The sequence below is a fragment of the Schistocerca nitens genome, chromosome 4, assembly GCF_023898315.1.
Source record: "Schistocerca nitens isolate TAMUIC-IGC-003100 chromosome 4, iqSchNite1.1, whole genome shotgun sequence".
In the NCBI taxonomy this organism is placed as follows: Eukaryota; Metazoa; Arthropoda; class Insecta; order Orthoptera; family Acrididae; genus Schistocerca; species Schistocerca nitens.
The window spans coordinates 216249883-216269674 of NC_064617.1; the positions used below are offsets into that span (position 1 = coordinate 216249883).

The 19792-nt window shown below is 45.2% G+C and overlaps 1 protein-coding gene across 1 annotated transcript in view; it reads right to left on the reverse strand.

Moving 5' to 3' along the window:
- Positions 1-19792, reverse strand: part of LOC126252209 (uncharacterized) — a 150766-nt gene that overhangs the window by 63928 nt on the left and 67046 nt on the right. Inside the window, exon 6 of the mRNA XM_049953080.1 lies at positions 1824-2131. Within this exon, the coding sequence (XP_049809037.1) occupies positions 1824-2131 (308 nt within the window). The remainder of the gene's footprint in view (positions 1-1823; positions 2132-19792) is intronic.

Sequence of the window (19792 nt, forward strand, 5' to 3'; positions counted from 1 at the left end):
GTGACAGTTCCAATCCCAAAGAAGTAAGGCGCTGACGGTTGTGAATATCACCGAACTTTCACTTTCGTAAGAGATGGTTGCAAATACTGAAATTAAATTTTTACAGAAGAATGGAAAAACCAATAGAAGCCGACATAAGGGAAGGTTAGGAAATGAAGGAAGGCGAGAGGCAATACTGACCCTAGGACATATCTTAGAAGATAGATTAAGGAAACGCGAACGTACGTTAATAACATTTGTAGACTTTGCACAATGTTGAGTGCAATACTCTCTTTCAAATTCTTAAGGTGGCAGGGGTCAAATAAAAGGAGCGAAAGGCTATTTACAATTTGTACAGAAACAACATGTTCAAATGTATGTGAAATCTTATTGGACTTAACTGCTAAGGTCATCAGTCCGTAAAGTTACACACTACTTAACCTATATTATCCTAATGACAAACACACACACCCATGCCCCAGGGAGGACTCGAACCTCCGCCGGGACCAGCCGCAAAGCCCATGACTGCAACGCCTTAGACGGCTCGGCTAATCCCGCACGGGCTACAGAAACCAGATGGCAGTTGTAACAGTCGAGGGGCATGAAATGGAAGCAGTGTTTGTGAAGACGGTGAGAGAGGGTTGTAGCCTATCCCCGATGTTATTCAATCTGCATATTGAGCAAACAGTAAAGGCAACAAAAAAAATTTGGAGTAGGAATTAAAATCCACGGAGAAGAAATAAAAACTTTGAGGTTTGCCGACGACATTGTAAATCTGTCAGAGACAGCAGAGGACTTGGAAGAGCAGTTGAACGGAATGGACAGTGTCTTGAAAGGAGGATGTAGAATGAACATCAACAAAAGTAAAACGAGGATAATGAAATGCAGTCGAATTAAATCGGGTGATGCTGAGGGAATTAAATTGGAAAATGAGCACTTAAAATAGTAGGTGACGTTGGTCGAAGTAGAGAGGATATAAAATGCAGGGTCGCTATGGCAAGGAAAGCGTTTGTGAAGAAGAGCAATTTGTTAACATAGAGTGTAGATTTAAGTGTCAGGAAGTCTTTTGTGGAAGTATTTGTGTGCAGTGTAGGCATGTATGGGAGTGAAACATGGACCATGGACAAAAAGAGAACATAAAATGTTCAAATGTATGTAAAATACTAAGGGACCAAACTGCTGAGATTATGAGTCCCTAGAATTCCACACTACTTAAACGAAGTTAAACTAACTTACGCTAAGAACACTACACACACCCATGAGCAAGGGAGGACTGGAACCTCCGGCGGGAGAGGGCGCGCAATACGTGCCGTGGCGGCTCAAACCGCGCGGCCAGTCGGTGCGGCGAAAAGAACAGAAGCGTTCGAAATGTGGTGCTACAGAAGAATGCTGAAGGTTAGAAGAGTAGATGACGCATCTGATGAGGAGGTACCGAATAGAATTGGGGAGAAGAGGAATTTGTGGCTCAACTTGAATAAAAGAAGGCATCGTTTTGTAGGAGACATTTTGAGGCATCAAGGGATCATCAATTTAGTGATGGACGGAAGCGTGGAGGGTAAAAATCGTAGAGGGAGACCAGGAGATGAATACATAAGGAGATTCAGGATGATGTAGGTTACAGTAGTTACTCGGAGATGAAGAAGTTGCACAGGATAGAGTAGTTGCATCAGACCAGTCTCTGGACTTAAGACCACAACAACAATGAGGCTTCACCAGTCGAGTCGCTCTTATTGTCGCCAGTTGTTTATAGTAGTGGAAACGTACGTCCGTCTTTGTGAGGAAATGGACTGTAAACAAAGATTAGCGTGGTGGCGCGCTACCTGAGAGCCAGTCGACCCCGCCGCCGTCCCAGATGCGCAGCCTGGTGGAGCAGCGCGGCGGCGCGGCCGTAGCGTTGGCGGCGGCGGCTGCGGCCGCCAGGACGTGCGGCTGCAGCTGCGGCTGCGGCGGCTGCGCGGACAGCAGCGGCTGCTGCGAGTAGGACACGAAGTAGAGCCACACCACGTCCTGCGGCTGGCCCGCGAACAGGTAGCGGCACGTCGTGTTGGGCGGCAGCGTGTGGCGCGGGCTGAGCACGGTGCCCGCGCGGCCGCGGCCCAGCGTCCACACCTCGTCGCTGTCGGCGCTGCTCGCGTTCACCACGAACTCGCACCTGCCGGTCACAGTACTCTCTACGCTACCTCACCCAATCTCGAACTCCATTCACATATCAATAGAAAAGCCTCACTACTCGGTATTAGAATTTCAAGAAAAACTAGCGGCCCATCCCAACTTCCCACAAGTAGCCCTAAGTTTCTATACTGGACGACTCGTTTGTACACTGTCCAGTCATCGTAAGGGGAGCCGGAGGTGGTCAAATCCAAAAAATTACGATTTTTTTGCTACCGTAAATTAATTGGAACATTCCTCTTTAATGTAAACTTTGAACTATTGTTCTACCCGCCCTAGAAGTGGAGTTATTACCATTTTCCACCACGCCTGCAGAGGAAATGGGCGGCCGCTGAATGCATCTAACACCCTCTCGTGACTTCCTAGCGAACTGCTTGGGATTTTCTCGGCTTGTTACGCATACAGCGCCTTATGTTACGCATACAGCGAGTGTGCAAGGGTTGGCTACATTGTTTTCTGTGACAAATATTACCCGTATTTCCTTACAGTTTACTCCTATTTTCCTCAGAATTTCGAACATCTCTCTCCATTTAATATTGTCGTACACTTTTGTTCTGGTTACGATGCCACGTTTTACTACCGTGTATACACTCCTGGAAATGGAAAAAAGAACACATTGACACCGGTGTGTCAGACCCACCATACTTGCTCCGGACACTGCGAGAGGGCTGTACAAGCAATGATCACACGCACGGCACAGCAGACACACCAGGAACCGCGGTGTTGGCCGTCGAATGGCGCCAGCTGCGCAGCATTTGTGCACCGCCGCCGTCAGTGTCAGCCAGTTTGCCGTGGCATACGGAGCTCCATCGCAGTCTTTAACACTGGTAGCATGCCGCGACAGCGTGGACGTGAACCGTATGTGCAGTTGACGGACTTTGAGCGAGGGCGTATAGTGGGCATGCGGGAGGCCGGGTGGACGTACCGCCGAATTGCTCAACACGTGGGGCGTGAGGTCTCCACAGTACATCGATGTTGTCGCCAGTGGTCGGCGGAAGGTGCACGTGCCCGTCGACCTGGGACCGGACCGCAGCGACGCACGGATGCACGCCAAGACCGTAGGATCCTACGCAGTGCCGTAGGAGACCGCACCGCCACTTCCCAGCAAATTAGGGACACTGTTGCTCCTGGGGTATCGGCGAGGACCATTCGCAACCGTCTCCATGAAGCTGGGCTACGGTCCCGCACACCGTTAGGCCGTCTTCCGCTCACGCCCCAACATCGTGCAGCCCGCCTCCAGTGGTGTCGCGACAGGCGTGAATGGAGGGACGAATGGAGACGTGTCGTCTTCAGCGATGAGAGTCGCTTCTGCCTTGGTGCCAATGATGGTCGTATGCGTGTTTGGCGCCGTGCAGGTGAGCGCCACAATCAGGACTGCATACGACCGAGGCACACAGGGCCAACACCCGGCATCATGGTGTGGGGAGCGATCTCCTACACTGGCCGTACACCACTGGTGATCGTCGAGGGGACACTGAATAGTGCGCGGTACATCCAAACCGTCATCGAACCCATCGTTCTACCATTCCTAGACCGGCAAGGGAACTTGCTGTTCCAACAGGACAGTGCACGTCCGCATGTATCCCGTGCCACCCAACGTGCTCTAGAAGGTGTAAGTCAACTACCCTGGCCAGCAAGATCTCCGGATCTGTCCCCCATTGAGCATGTTTGGGACTGGATGAAGCGTCGTCTCACGCGGTCTGCACGTCCAGCACGAACGCTGGTCCAACTGAGGCGCCAGGTGGAAATGGCATGGCAAGCCGTTCCACAGGACTACATCCAGCATCTCTACGATCGTCTCCATGGGAGAATAGCAGCCTGCATTGCTGCGAAAGGTGGATATACACTGTACTAGTGCCGACATTGTGCATGCTCTGTTGCCTGTGTCTATGTGCCTGTGGTTCTGTCAGTGTGATCATGTGATGTATCTGACCCCAGGAATGTGTCAATAAAGTTTCCCCTTCCTGGGACAATGAATTCACGGTGTTCTTATTTCAATTTCCAGGAGTGTATAAGAAGAGGAAGAACGTAGGAAAAAGAAAATTAACACTAATACCAAGCTGCGATACTACAACGAATAAGAGCGCGGAACATCGTCTCTTTGCTGTTTACCGTTTCGAATTAGTTCAGTGTTGCGCCTGTTGTTGGTAGTATTATACTTCTTGTGTAAAGCGGGTAATATGCAGTATGTACAAGAATCAGGAGGGAACAATAAAACCAATTTTTTATGACTTAGCACAGCCAGAATTGTTACACAAATGTCTACAGAATCCTAATGAGAGCGTAAACAATTTGATTTGGAAAGTGATTCCTAAAAGGGTGTTTGTAAGCATAAAAACACTGCACTTTGGCATTTATGATGCAATAGCAACCTACAACCAAGGGAACAGTGTGAAGTGTGAAGTTCTGAAGGCATTAGTATTTACAGCTGGGGTGAACACTGTACGAGCACTAAGAAATATTGGCAGAGAAAGGATAAGAGGAGCAGAAAGAAGAGAAAGGCATATGAAGTATGATGGAACAACAGGCCAGAAAAGAAGACAGAAGAGGAAGCTTTTGGAGGATGAAGAAGAAGACCCTGATAATCCATCATATAGTGCAGGAATGTATTGAGAAACTTTGATAGCCATTTCCAGTAAACTAGAATTTTTCGATATTAGGAACATTTTCTCAAAATCCACTCAAGCTAGAGAGATGAAATTTTTATACAGCACTCTTAGTGGTCAAATTTACATTGTAACACTGCCATTTGGCAATATGTTCAGTAGTTTCATTTCAGTTTAATTATAAAGCAATTATTTGTAAAACAAATTGGGTCATTAATAAAAAAATAATTGGAAGGAAACTAGAAAAGATACTCCAAAATCCCTCTGTCATAACTGCAATGCTAAACCACTCTATATGTAAAAAAAATTCAAATTTTTCTGTTTGGTAGTTTATTCATAAATGTTCCTCAAACTTAGTGATTTTAACATGGGCAGAATAGGCACCTCCGGCTCCCCTTAACGTGACCATCTGCCTTATGTCTGAATAACCGCCTTTTTCAGCGCGGACCGCTACAAGACACGCAGGAACACAATAAATGACGTTATGGAAGGTACAGACAGGGATGTGGAGGCACGCCGCCTACATCGCCGTGGCCTGTTGCGCTAGGTTTCTCGACTGAATGGTCACACAGATTCTTGGTTGGTTGGTTGATTTGGGGTAGGAGACAAAACAGTGACGTCATTTGTCCCATCAGATTAGGGAAGGGTGGGGAAGGACGTTGGCACTGTCCTTTCAAAAACCCGTAACGATCTCCATACAAACTCTGCAAACCGCTGTATAGTGCAAGACAGAGCGGACTTAGCATTGTACCACACGTTAGAGTTTCTTCCTGTTCAAATCACATAAAGAGAATGGAAATATGACTGGTTAAATGCCCTTTGTGCGTGCTATATTTAGTCCAATCTTGTCTTCGCCGTCGCTACGAGACCTCTATGTAGGAAGAAGAAATATATTTCTAAATTCTACACCGAATAGTTCTTTTTTTAACTTTGCAAGTAGCCTCTCACAGGACAGTCTTAAATAAAGCATTCGCGAGCTCGGAGTTTTCAGTTTCTCCCATGGGTTAAATAACCTGTGACCATTTTTGAGGCCCTTCTACAAAACGCTCAGTACCGTCTGATAGACCAGTTTTATATTGGTCCGGCAGTCTTGAGCAACGATGAAAGAAACACCAGTGACTTACAAATGGTCTCCTTTGTAGACTGACTGTTTCTTCCGGTTTCCTGCCAAAGATCCAAAGTCTGTCAACTGTCTTACCTACGACTCAGCATATGTGGCCATTCCATTTCATGCCCTACAGAGTGTTATACCTAAGAGTAAGTTCTATCTGTCGACTGATTCCTTTTGTAATACAATGATAATCAGAATTATAAACATACTAGTTTTGGCGTAGCGTTCAGTCTTTACATTTCTAGACTCTTAAAGTAAGTTTGCAAACTTTGCACCATTTTTAAATCTTATCAAGGTCAGATTGAAGGTTTGTGTAGCTTTTTTCTCACAGTACTTCAAAATCCATACATATAATAGAAATGAATATACGAGCGGTGTTCATTAAGTAATTAAGTTCATTAAGTAATGAAGTAAGTAGTTTTCTGAAACTAGGTTGCTGTTATTCAGGATTACAATACACCATATTATTCCCCACTCTTCTGGCTACAAAACCCTACTTTTTAATATAATCTCCGTCCCATGCGACGGCCTTACGCCACCTTACTGGGAGGGCCTATATGTACACACGGTAGCACTCTACGGGTCAACGTCGGAGCCAACGACTTGCTGCTTCTATAACCTCCCCATCATCAGTGTACCGCTTCCCGTGGAGTGCGTCCTTCACTGGGCCAAACAAATGGAAGTCGGAAGGTGCGTAGGCGGCAAGGAATCAAGCGGACACACACCTCTGAGTGCCCCTACTTGGTTGACGAATGTGTCAGCAGTACCAAGTGTTTGATTGTGATACGTTGATCACTTTCAATCAGACTATCTGCTCGTTGAAACACTGCAGGAGTCTCAAATGTGTGTGCCAGACTTGCACGTCGGAGATCGGACAGGTTCGCGCGTCCTTGTTGCGATAATGACAGACGCTTCTCACAACGGCTCAATGTGATTTTGTTCACTGCCAGGTGTCTGTAGACCGTTTGCAAGCGCCTCTGCTTTTCCGCCAAATGAAATTCAATGACAGCTCTCTCCTAGGAACACACCTCCGCTACAAACTTCATTTTGAAGCCTACGTATAGCGCCACCACCTATCGAAACTTCGCGATACTGAGGTGGGAATATTTCACGATAAGCTCTACATTTTTTCAATCGAAATTGGCCGAGATAAAAAGGGTTGCGTTATTTATTGAATGCTCCTTGTATGTATGTATGTATGTATGTATGCAACGTGTTTAGAAAACACCGTCAGACTTTAGGGAGGGGTTCCTTACAAAACTGAGTCTGGTAAACAAGGGCTCTAAAGCAAAAACTTTAATACATATGACCACGCGTTCGTCTTCGACACTATGAAACGAATTTCTTCCACTGCAAGCTCTTCGCTTTTGGTATTTAGGGAGGAGGTAGTATGGACCAAAACATGATAAAGTAGCCGGCCGCGGTGGCCGAGCAGTTCTAGGCGGTTCAGTCCGGAACCGCACGACTGCTACGGTCGCAGGTTCGAATCCTGCCTCGGGCATGGGTGTGTGTGATGGCCTTAGGTTAGTTAGGTTTAAGTAGTTCTAAGTTATAGGGGACTGATGACCTCAGATGTTAAGTCCCATAGGGCTCAGTGCCATTTGCACCAAGAAAAAGTATCCAGCAAACATGGGTAGTTGTTCAGTGGAAGAGGTGTGTGTCACGCTAACGAAGGTAACAGGTGCTCATAGCTGCGAAAGTATCCATTTTAGACCCTATTTTCAATAGACAGTTTTTTGTTTTTGTTTTGGTCAATACCTCCTCCTCCTAAAGTAAGAAAAGCAAACGCCTTGCTTTGGAAGAGAGCTGTTTCACCTTATCGAAGATGAACAAGTGCTTAAACCTCTTGAGGCATCCATTTACAGCTCATGTTTACTAGTTTTTTTTACTTGTTTCTATAAAAAGGACCTATCTCTAAAGTTTGTCGGTGTTTTTTTTTATTTTGGGACATCCTGTATGTGTGTGTATGTTCCATACCTTCTCCTAAACCCATCGACTGATGTCAACCATACGTGGTGTACGTATTACTTATTATCTGGAGAGAATCGTTGTGGGGGTAAAAACCACCTATCTATGAAAGGGGCGAAAAAGGGAGTGAAAAGTAATGTAGTTCATGAGCCATGCCGGCTCGTTTCGATCAATCGATCGCTAGTTTGCTATATTAGGGCAGGAGCTTTGGTGGTTCTCCAGGCGAGGAGCTTCGACCGGCACGAAGGCTAGCAGTTGAAATTCGCCGGCCGTATTGGAAGGAGCACTTGGTTCAAATGGTTCAAATGGCTCTGAGCACTATGGGACTTAACTTCTAGGTCATCAGTCCCATAGAACTTAGAACTACTTAAACCTGACTAACCTAAGGACATCACACACATCCATGCCCGAGGCAGGATCCGAACCTGCGACCGTAGCGGTCGCGCGGTGCCAGAAAGTAGCGCCTAGAACCGCTCGGCCACCCCGGCCTCCGAAGGAGCACTTGCGTGGCGCTAGACCCGTTTATTTCGGCTGTCTGGAGCGATAGTAAACGGTTTTTGCGGAGCAAGGACCTCGTCCTGCGAGAACGGTATTTGGGTTGGCTGTGGTGGCGATAAGACTGGAAATTTGCCTGTGTCGAGCATGTGGAGATCTTGAGTGCCCCTTCGCTACCGATTAATCAGATATTTTTTTTTATATTCCTTCTGTGGCTTCTGCGCCTAGTTTTGTTAAAGTCGTAGTCCTGCGACTAGTTTCTCCTTCCTGGAAGGTCTGCTGTGATTGCTGTTTATGGGGTTCGCTCCGGAGGAACTGAAGTTTACCTTAATCGAAGGAGCTCTTTTCACTAAAGGCGTTAATCGCAACTGTCTGTGAAATGCGTGAAATTTGCGTGCTCTGTGTTACGGAGCTAGTGGACTTACGTTAATCAGAACTATCTGTTTAAATTGTTCATATTTCGAATGGAGTAGCTTACCATGGACCATGTTGAGGGCTGAAATGTGTATTGTTCCTCCTTTGAAATGCAGTGAAGTCTAATTTAATCAGAGTATCTTTGGACTGTAATCATGTTACTTAAGCATTTGCCAAACATTTTAGTGGGGCTAGTTTAATTTAATCAGAGTCGAGTTTTACCATAATTTTTTTAGTTAAGTATTTCTAAAACATTTTGGTGGTCTTGTTAATTAAACCGTCCTGAGATTTTCAATGATAAATTCTACTAAAAAAAGAATGTACTTTTCCACTGCAGCTGTATTGTATTGTATGGAACTGGGGACCTATAAACGACGAAGAGGCTTCGTCCCCGTCGCTGCCCTCCGTGGTTCAGAAACCCACAACAGGCTACAGCAGTCCACTCACATTATGATATTTTAGAGTTCTTATCACAATTCTTCGTTTGTCACATTTGAACGAATATTTTAAATTCGTCATTTAATACAGAGCGATGTTTCGTACTGTTCAAGACACTGTAGAAACATGTAGTAAGAGTGGCGTTCAAACGTACTCCGCTTCATTCTGATTCAGGTTTTCTTCAGTTACACTAATTCATTTAAAGAAAACTGTGGGATGTATCCTTAGAAAACGACAACCTCAGTTAGTTTCCCACTCCCTGCACTACTCTAGTTTGTGCTCCGTCTTTAATGAGCTCGTTGCTGAAACGATGTTAAACCCTAATCTTAGTGACCTTGTAATGGTGGGAATTGTTGCTTTATGCTGTATCATTTTATGGGAAAAAGATTTACCAAAAAAGGAAGGAACGGAGAAAGTAGTGGGTCTGATGATGAGATTTGACCAGTCAGAGGAAGAAATTCTTTGAACTGTTATTTTCATATCAACAACGAAGTATGGTAAAGTCGTAAGTTAGCACTAAATATTCGAGAGCAATTACTGTAAACAATAAGTTCAAAATCGTTAGTAAATTCAGAAAAAATTGCGAAACTAAACAATTTGCCTGCAAAAAATGGTGAGATCTGCAACAGTACGATTATATGCAGAATAACACAGTCTTTTGGGATCTGAACAAAGGATTTCAGATTGTTATAAGAACCATAATTTAAAATAGTTGCCAGAAACACACTTGCCATCCTTAAATGATAAGGAGTTTCGTTTCTCTATGTGTGTGTGTGTGTGTGTGTGTGTGTGTATGTGTTTTTTTTTTTTTAATTACGTGACTATCTCAAGGACGTAGAACCCTAACTGTTTGTAACAGAATATCCAAAATTAATAAAACATAATGTGAATAATAAAACTCTTGCAGAGATCAAAAATTTTATAATCTGTGACCGACCATTCTGACAGTCAATGAATAGTTTAAGAGGAGTATAACTATAAAATTTATGGATACATACGCTATAAATATCGGGAAGTAACCAGAAAATTTTCTGGTGCGAAGCAGTAAGAGAGCACACAAATATTTTGGCTCGGTACTGTTGTTTGCAATCGGTTACGGATACCTTAAAGTGTTACACAGCGTCAGACTGCAATCTTGGTGTAATGATTGTTATTATAATCGGATCCGGTTACCTCCAGCAGAACGAAAATTTAGCTCGGTACTATTGTTATACTCTGTTCATCATAAGAATAAACCTGATGTAAACAAACACAATCATTGGTCAGAAGCCGTAGCTCAAGTACACTGTTGTTGTTACGCTCTTCGTGGTAGGTAGTATTTATGTATTAAATATCTTATTACTAACTTATGTTAAATGAGACTTTAAGATATTTTAATGTATTAACAGCCGTCAACGGTTTTCTTAATCACGCTTAAGCTATGTAGCTTCTACACACATCAAAAACAGTTTTGCATCACCTCGGTTCCCAGAACTCCTGAAGATAGACATTGACTGTGGATGTTGTATCACAGACACAGTTCCTTTGACTGTTCAGAGATGTCACTAAACCCACCCAAAGATGTAAACAACCATGCATGAGCGGCGCCTATTCGACGAAGGGGGTGCGACAGCCGATCAGTTCCTGTCATTCCACTAGGAAGGAGGTACACGGCTCTTGTTGTCTGTAGTTCAACCATACCTAGACGGTCAATACCGCGGTTCCATCACGTCCGCATTGTTACTTTGTGCCAGGAAGGACTCTCAACAAGGGAAGTGTCCAGACGTCTCAGAGTGAACCAAAGCGATGTTGAGGTGATACAGAGAAATAGGAACATGCCTCGCTCAGGCCGCCCAAGGGCTACTACTGCAGTGAATGACCGTTACCTACGAATAATGGTTCGGGAGAACCTCGACAGTAACGCCACCATGTTGAATAACGCTTTTCGTGCAATCACAGGACGTCGTGTTACGACTCAAACTGTGCACAATAGGCTGCATGATGCGCAGCTTCACTCCCGACGACCATGGCGATGTCCATCTATGCAAACACGACACCATGCAGCGCTGTAGAAATGGGCACAACAACATTCCAAATGGATCGCTCAGGATTGGCATCACGTTCTCTTCACCGATTGGTTGGTTTGGGGAAGGAGACCAGACAGGGTGGTCATCGGTCTCATCGGATTAGGGAAGGATGGGGAAGGAAGTCGGCCGTGCCCTTTCAGAGGAACCATCCCGGCATTTGCCTGGAGTGATTTAGGGAAATCACAGAAAACCTAAATCAGGATGGCCGGACGCGGGATTGAACCGTCGTCCTCCCGAATGCGAGTCCAGTGTCTAACCACTGTGCCACCTCGGTCGCTCTTCACCGACGAGTGTCGCATATGCCTTCAACCAGACAATCGTTGGGGACGTGTTTGGAGGCAAGCCGGTCAGGCTGAACGCCTTGGACATACTGTCCAGCGGGTGCAGCAAGGTAGAGGTTCCCTGCTGTTATGGGGTGGCATTATGTGTGGCCGATGTACGCCGCTGGTGGTCATGGAAGGCGCCGTAACGGCTGCACGATACGTGAATGCCATCCTCCGACGATAGTGCAACCATACCGGCAGCATATTGGCAAGGCATTCGTCTTCATGGACGACAATTCGCGCCCCCATCGAGCACATCTTGTGAATGACTACCTTCAGAATAACGACATCGCTCGACTAAAGTGGCCAGCATGTTCTCCCGTCATGAACCACCAACCACTCTGATGGATCTAAGCCTAATCGCTGTCGAGAAGTGGGTCAATCTGGACCAATAGTGCCTTGATGAAGTGTGGATAGTCTGCCACGACGAATGTAGGCATGCATCAATGCAAGAGGACGTGCTACTGGGTATTAGAGGTACCGTTGTATACAGCCAGCTCGACCACCACGTCTGAAGGTCTCGCTGTATGGTGGTCGAACACGCAATGTGTGGTTTTTATGAGCAACAAAAATTGCGGAAATGATGCTTATGTTGCTATTCCAATTTTCTGTACAGGTTCCGAAACTCTCGGAACTGAGGTGATGCACACCTTTTTTTGATATGTGTATTTCAAAAATAATGTACAGTCACAGTCTCTGTACTGTTGTACTCTGATTGTCGCGTTGTTAATACGCAGTATGAAAATGTCTGAGGCTGCTTCCTGCTCCGTAGTGAAACACGCGAGTGAAATACGGTTTAAAAGTGTCGATAAATAGGTTGCTCCTAGTGTTTGACCTAAATTTACAGAAAAAAATCGGCTTTGAAGTTTTCCGATGTACTGTATTTGATACAGCAGAATGTGAATATGCGTTGGACATTTAGCGTAATCGGTAGCGTAATAGGCATGCGGGTGCATTTCATGGATCGCTGGCTTGAGCCTCGCCTTGTGCATTCTTCTTTCTTTTCTTTCCTCGATCAATTTGAAATACCTACAACTCGTTATTGTAAAATTTATTACCCTTTTTATAAATTATGCACGTCTTGTTTGTAATTATGTACTGCACGCTAAATTCCTGTTTCCATCTCAAATATAAATTTTTAATCATCGATATTTTATGAAAGATTGTTAATGAAGGTTGTTTAAATGAAGGAAACATATGAATTTAAGTTTTTAGGACAAAAATGACAAGCCAAGTACTGTTTATTCGGACTATGTCCATTATTTTGCACTACAGATGCAGTTTCACACGACCAGAGTGATAAAGTGTCGTAGAAACACAAACAATTGTTTTCACAGTATCGAACACACCAACAAATGCCGCATTTTTACATTTACCACTGTACCAGTACAACATGATCCCAGCAGAACTGATCTGAAGCCAAGTTAGGGATTCGTAGCGAGAAATAACAAGACTTTAGTAGCCAGACGTACTGGAACTAACGCACGCAGCTTTTTCACATGTTACTACCGAACGCTGGCGGAATATAGAACGGCTCGTCATAAAAGAAGAAGAGAAAATGGGGCGCCTGGGTGGCTTCGTGGATTCTGTTGTTCATCGACTCTTTATCAACGTAGCAGATGACAGCTGCAGAACTGAAATGTGTGTTTCGGATTCGGTTATGGAAGTAGCTAAGAGGGACGACTGACTGCAATTAATGCCTTCAGTGACTTCAGTATTTACCAATACGGTGAAATTCCTACGTTACACTTTTGCATCACACTTAGCTCGCTCAAAGAATTACCCTATTTTTAAGTTAGGAATTTTTTTCACACTTGTTTGTAATTAGAATACCATGTTAAGTGAGAACGAAATCACTTTTCGCTTGCCGTCTAGTCACCTAAGTAGCGTGTGGTAATGCTGGAGTCTTGCCGAATATTATTTCACTCGCTTTAAAAATTAAATGACATTCGAAGCTACATTGCTTCTCTGCAACTGTTCACATCATTGCCGGTTAGTTGGACCAGATGGCTGGCCAGTACCGTCCAAGTAAAATGCGCCGTAAAGCTGTTGTTCTGCATTATCGCTCAGCCTATGTGCGTGTAACAGAGCATAAAACGTTTCCTTACGATCGTACTTAGCTGTAATGGACACAGTTTGGCTTCCGCTCCTTGAAACGAAATCCAGTGAGATACAAGCAAACGCAGAAGAATACATGGTGTAATGGTGAACGGATAATAGCAATCGGTTACGGATACGTCAAAGTGTTACACAGCGTAAATCTGCAATTATAACCGGATCTGGTTACCTCCATCAGAACGAAAATAAATTGTGATTTGTTCTGTTAGTTTTTATTTTTATACTTTTTTATTTTCATATTTACTTCACTTGTCATTGAAAAATCTGGATAACAGGTCTGTCTATATCAACTCTTTCTTGAAGAGCCATTAAACATCAGTAGACAGCAAAAGATTATACTCACAACGACTATGATTACAACACGTGTGCGTACTTAAACCACTAAAAAATTTAAGCCTGTTAAAACACTTGCTGTGTAGATTTCGTAATTCCTCAAGCGCAGGTGGAATATAATAGCTGGCAGTCGGTCCACTGGGATTCAGTGATCAACGTAATATTTTGGTTGTTATGGAAATCCCTGAACAAGTCTTAATTAATGATCCCAATATTCTGCCGCATTCTATGCAAAGGTATCGGCTTTTGATGCTCTCTAACAAAGCGTTTCATATATTTCGCTTGCATTGTTTTGCCAGTAGCTATCTGTTCATACATGAATATTTGAATATCTGTACTCGTAATTCAAATGTTCCGCTTACCTGCGTCCAACGCATACTCCCATTTATTAGTAATAATCGTTCCGTCATGCATTTATCGACGAACGTTGCATTTGCTGTCCATCCTTGCCGAAAATATGTTTATCGTACAAAAAGGATAAAAGGAATGAGAGAGATCCACAATTTATCACTAATACACACAATTCAAAATACAGGAGTATGAAGTCAATGAAAGACTTCCGTGACAAGTGTGACATCTGAAACTGATATAGCGGTATAGTTTTGTTTTTCGACACGTGTTTACAATGTAAAAAAAATTAATTTTCTGTTTGATCTCGAACTCCCTACCGCCCAAAATCACATCAACATTAATATCTGCTAAATACAGCGAGGCATATGGATACAGGGTAGATGACATAAGTAGATGTACTGTGTGAATGAATGAGAAAATGTTGATGTGTGTATACATAAATGACAAAAAGGATACGAGGTGTGGCTAGAAAAAAACCGGGCTAGTACTGGTGAAACAATAAAACGAATGCAATAAGGCTGAAAGTCGCGTGGCCTGTCACGTGACTCTCGATCCGCCTACTGCTCGAGTTTCATCTGCCTCCTGCACTCAGTCTGCCCGTGGCGTCTGTTTTAAGTAGTTGACGTTTTGTCTGTGTGTCGGAAAATGTTGAGTGTACAGAAAGAACAGCGTGTTAACATCAAATTTTGTTTCAAACTAGGAAAATCTGCAAGTGAAACGTTTGTAATGTTACAAAAAGTGTACGGCGATGATTGTTTATCGCGAACACAAGTGTTTGGGTGGTTTAAACGATTTAAAGACGGCCGCGAAGACACCAGTGATGACACTCGCACTGGCAGACCATTGTCAGCAAAAACTGATGCAAACATTGAAAAAATCGGTAAACTTGTTCGACAAGATCGCCGTTTAACAATCAGAGCAGTGTCTGAGTTAACAGGAGTTGACAAGGAAAGTGTCGAACAAGTTTACCGATTTTTTCAATGTTTGCATCAGTTTTTGCTGACAGTGGTCTGCCAGTGCGAGTGTCATCACTGGTGTCTTCGCGGCCATCTTTAAATCGTTTAAACCACTCAAACACTTGTGTTCGCGATAAACAATCATCGCCGTACACTTGTTGTAACATTACAAACGTTTCACTTGCAGATTTTCCTAGTTTGAAACAAAATTTGATGTTAACACGCTGTTCTTTCTGTACACTCAACATTTTCCGACGCACAGACAAAACGTCAACTACTTAAAACAGACGCCACGGGCAGACTGAGTGCAGGAGGCAGATGAAACTCGAGCAGTGGGCGGAGCGAGAGTCACGTGACAGGCCACGCGACTTTCAGCCTTATTGCATTCGTTTTATTGTTTCACCAGTACTAGTCCGGTTTTTTTCTAGCCACACCTCGTATGTCAAGCACAGTAAACATTCCAAGAAAGAATAGAGCACAAATACACTATGTGATAGAAAGTATTCAGACACCCCCAAAGCATATGTTTAGGTGCATTGTGCTGCCGCCTATTGCCAGGTACTCCATATCAGCGACCTCAGTAATTAGAAATCGTGAGAGAGCAGAATGGGGTGCTACGCGAAACTCACGGACTTCGTACGTGGTCAGGTGATTGAGTGTCTCTTGTGTCATACGTCTGTACGCGAGATTTCCACACTCCTAAACATCCTTAGGTCCACTGTTTCCGATGTAATTGTGAAGTAGAAACGCGAAGGGACACGTACAGCACGAAAGCGTACAGGGCGACCTCGTCTGTTGACTGACAGAGACCGCCGACAGTTGAAGAGGGTCGTAATGTGTAATAGGCAGACATCTACCCTGACCATCACACAGGAATTCCCAACTGCATCAGGATCCACTGCAAGTACTATGACAGTTAGGCAGGAGGTGAGAAAACTTGGATTTCATGGTCGATCGGCTTCTCAAAAGCCAATAACTAATGCAAAACGTATGTTTTCTGAAAGCAGGTTGGTTTTATTGATGATTCCAATACGTCACATTATTCCCCAGTCTACTGGCTACAAAAACCTGTTTTTCAACAAAATCTCCGTTCAGTGCAACAGCGTTTAAACCACCTTTATTGGGAGGGCTTGTATGCCTGTATAGCAGCTCTCCACTCGTCGACGTCGGAGCCAACGTATTTCTGGATCAGTAACCTCCCCATCTTCCACGTACTGTTCCTCAACGAGTGAACCCTTCATTGGGCCAAACAAACGGAAGTCGGAAGGTGGAAATTCGCGCTGTAGGATGTATGAAGAAGAATAATCCAGTCAAGTTTCCTAAGTTCCACTGGAATGCTCAGACATGTGTGAAGCTTTGCGTTGTCATGGAGAAGGAGATGTTAGTTTGCATTCTTGTGGCGACGAGCACGCTGTACACGTTTCTTGAATTTCCTGAGAGTAGCACAACACACTTCCGAGTTAATCGTTGCACCATGAGGGAGGACATCAAACAGAATAACCCCTTCCGAGTCCCAGAAGATCTTCGCCATGACTATAAGGTCTAAGAGTGCGACTTTGAGCTTTTTCTGCGGAGGAGAGGCGGTGTGGCACCACTCCACGGATTGCCGTTTCGTTTCCGGTTCGAATTGATGAACTCATGTTTCATCGCCTGTGACAATGATCGACAAGAAATTGTATAAACAAGAAAGCAATTCCGTACAGATAATCCTTCGTTGGTCTTTGTGGTCTTCTGTCAGGCGAAGTGGGCTCAACCCGGCAGACACTTTTGAGTACTCCAACTGGTGGACGAATGTCTCAGCACTACCAACAGAGACGTCCCGTTGTGCAGTGAGCTGTTTGATTGTGATCAATTGAACACCTAGGATGAGAATGTCCTCACAGTCTGACATTTCAGTAGTCATTACTGTACAGCTGTGTGCAGCCGGCCAGTACGTGGGACATCGGACAGGTTTGCACGACTTTGTTGCGATGAGGACAGACGCCTCGCCCTACGACTCCACCAGCTTTTGTTCACTGCCAGTTTTCCGTAGGCATTCTGCAAGTGCCTATGAATGAATGAGGTTATCTGGCTTTCCGCCAATAGAAACTCAATGACAGCGCTCGCTTTGAAGGCACCACCGTTACAGACGCAATTTTGAATGCAACGTATAACGCCGACATCTATCGGAACATTTCCAAACTTTGGAAGCTGAAGCGGGAATATTTCACGAGGCCCCACAGTAAATTCTTCAAGAGAAATTAGTCGAGACAAAAATGTGTTTTGTTAATTATTGAACGTCCCTCGTATTATACCATTCTTCAAGATTTATCACAGAAGGGGAGTTACTAGTTAGTTATGGAATGAAAATTTCTGAGCTAATTAGCACTCATCACATCTAAGAAAATATGTTTGTGGTAGTGACGAAACGCTAGTGTTTGTACTGTTGGCAGACGCACAGGTCGTGTAGGCATCATTTCTGTGTATTCAAACTAAATAAGAGAAACAATGAGTACAATAATTATATGAGGACAAGTTATCCGTATGACCACTAATAAGATACTTATTCCTCCGTGTTTGCTCAAGGGTGAAAACACAGCAAGGCTAGCATCGAGTAGACTACCACGGTGGTATCTACACTCCTGGAAATGGAAAAAAGAACACATTGACACCGGTGTGTCAGACCCACCATACTTGCTCCGGACACTGCGAGAGGGCTGTACAAGCAATGATCACACGCACGGCACAGCGGACACACCAGGAACCGCGGTGTTGGCCGTCGAATGGCGCTAGCTCCGCAGCATTTGTGCACCGCCGCCGTCAGTGTCAGCCAGTTTGCCGTGGCATACGGAGCTCCATCGCAGTCTTTAACACTGGTAGCATGCCGCGACAGCGTGGACGTGAACCGTATGTGCAGTTGACGGACTTTGAGCGAGGGCGTATAGTGGGCATGCGGGAGGCCGGGTGGACGTACCGCCGAATTGCTCAACACGTGGGGCGTGAGGTCTCCACAGTACATCGATGTTGTCGCCAGTGGTCGGCGGAAGGTGCACGTGCCCGTCGACCTGGGACCGGACTGCAGCGACGCACGGATGCACGCCAAGACCGTAGGATCCTACGCAGTGCCGTAGGGGACCGCACCGCCACTTCCCAGCAAATTAGGGACACTGTTGCTCCTGGGGTATCGGCGAGGACCATTCGCTACCGTCTCCATGAAGCTGGGCTACGGTCCCGCACACCGTTAGGCCGTCTTCCGCTCACGCCCCAACATCGTGCAGCCCGCCTCCAGTGGTGTCGCGACAGGCGTGAATGGAGGGACGAATGGAGACGTGTCGTCTTCAGCGATGAGAGTCGCTTCTGCCTTGGTGCCAATGATGGTCGTATGCGTGTTTGGCGCCGTGCAGGTGAGCGCCACAATCAGGACTGCATACGACCGAGGCACACAGGGCCAACACCCGGCATCATGGTGTGGGGAGCGATCTCCTACACTGGCCGTACACCACTGGTCATCGTCGAGGGGACACTGAATAGTGCACGGTACATCCAAACCGTCATCGAACCCATCGTTCTACCATTCCTAGACCGGCAAGGGAACTTGCTGTTCCAACAGGACAATGTACGTCCGCATGTATCCCGTGCCACCCAAGGTGCTCTAGAAGGTGTAAGTCAACTACCCTGGTCAGCAAGATCTCCGGATCTGTCCCCCATTGAGCAGGTTTGGGACTGGATGAAGCGTCGTCTCACGCGGTCTGCACGTCCAGCACGAACGCTGGTCCAACTGAGGCGCCAGGTGGAAATGGCATGGCAAGCCGTTCCACAGGACTACATCCAGCATCTCTACGATCGTCTCCATGGGAGAATAGCAGCCTGCATTGCTGCGAAAGGTGGATATGCACTGTACTAGTGCCGACATTGTGCATGCTCTGTTGCCTGTGTCTATGTGCCTGTGGTTCTGTCAGTGTGATCATGTGATGTATCTGACCCCAGGAATGTGCCAATAAAGTTTCCCCTTCCTGGGACAATGAATTCACGGTGTTCTTATTTCAATTTCCAGGAGTGTAAAAACCGTGGTACCTTCTATAGTCAATAAAGAGCCATTGGCGAAATCTACACCGCCATCCTTGGCTAGGTTACAGTAGAGGTTGTTTGGTGTTGTCTTCCTGCTACCTGTTATTTTGTGTGCAGTGTGTCTGTACTACGTTGTGCTATGATTAAAAGAAGGGAGAGATGAAATCCGAAGTTGGCACGTAGTCTACGAGGTGCGACAATAAAGTAAAGAGACTGATGTGAAAAAAATGTTGCTTACTCTTTTAGTCAAGTTTAGTGTTGTCTTCTTCAAAGTAGTCCACTTCTGATTGCACACACTTTTTCCAGCGCTTCTGCCATTGATGGTAACATTTCTGGAACTCATCTTCTGTAATATCCTCCAAGACCCTCGTCACAGTTTTCTGGACATCTTGTGTTGTTTGCAAATGGTGTCCCTTGA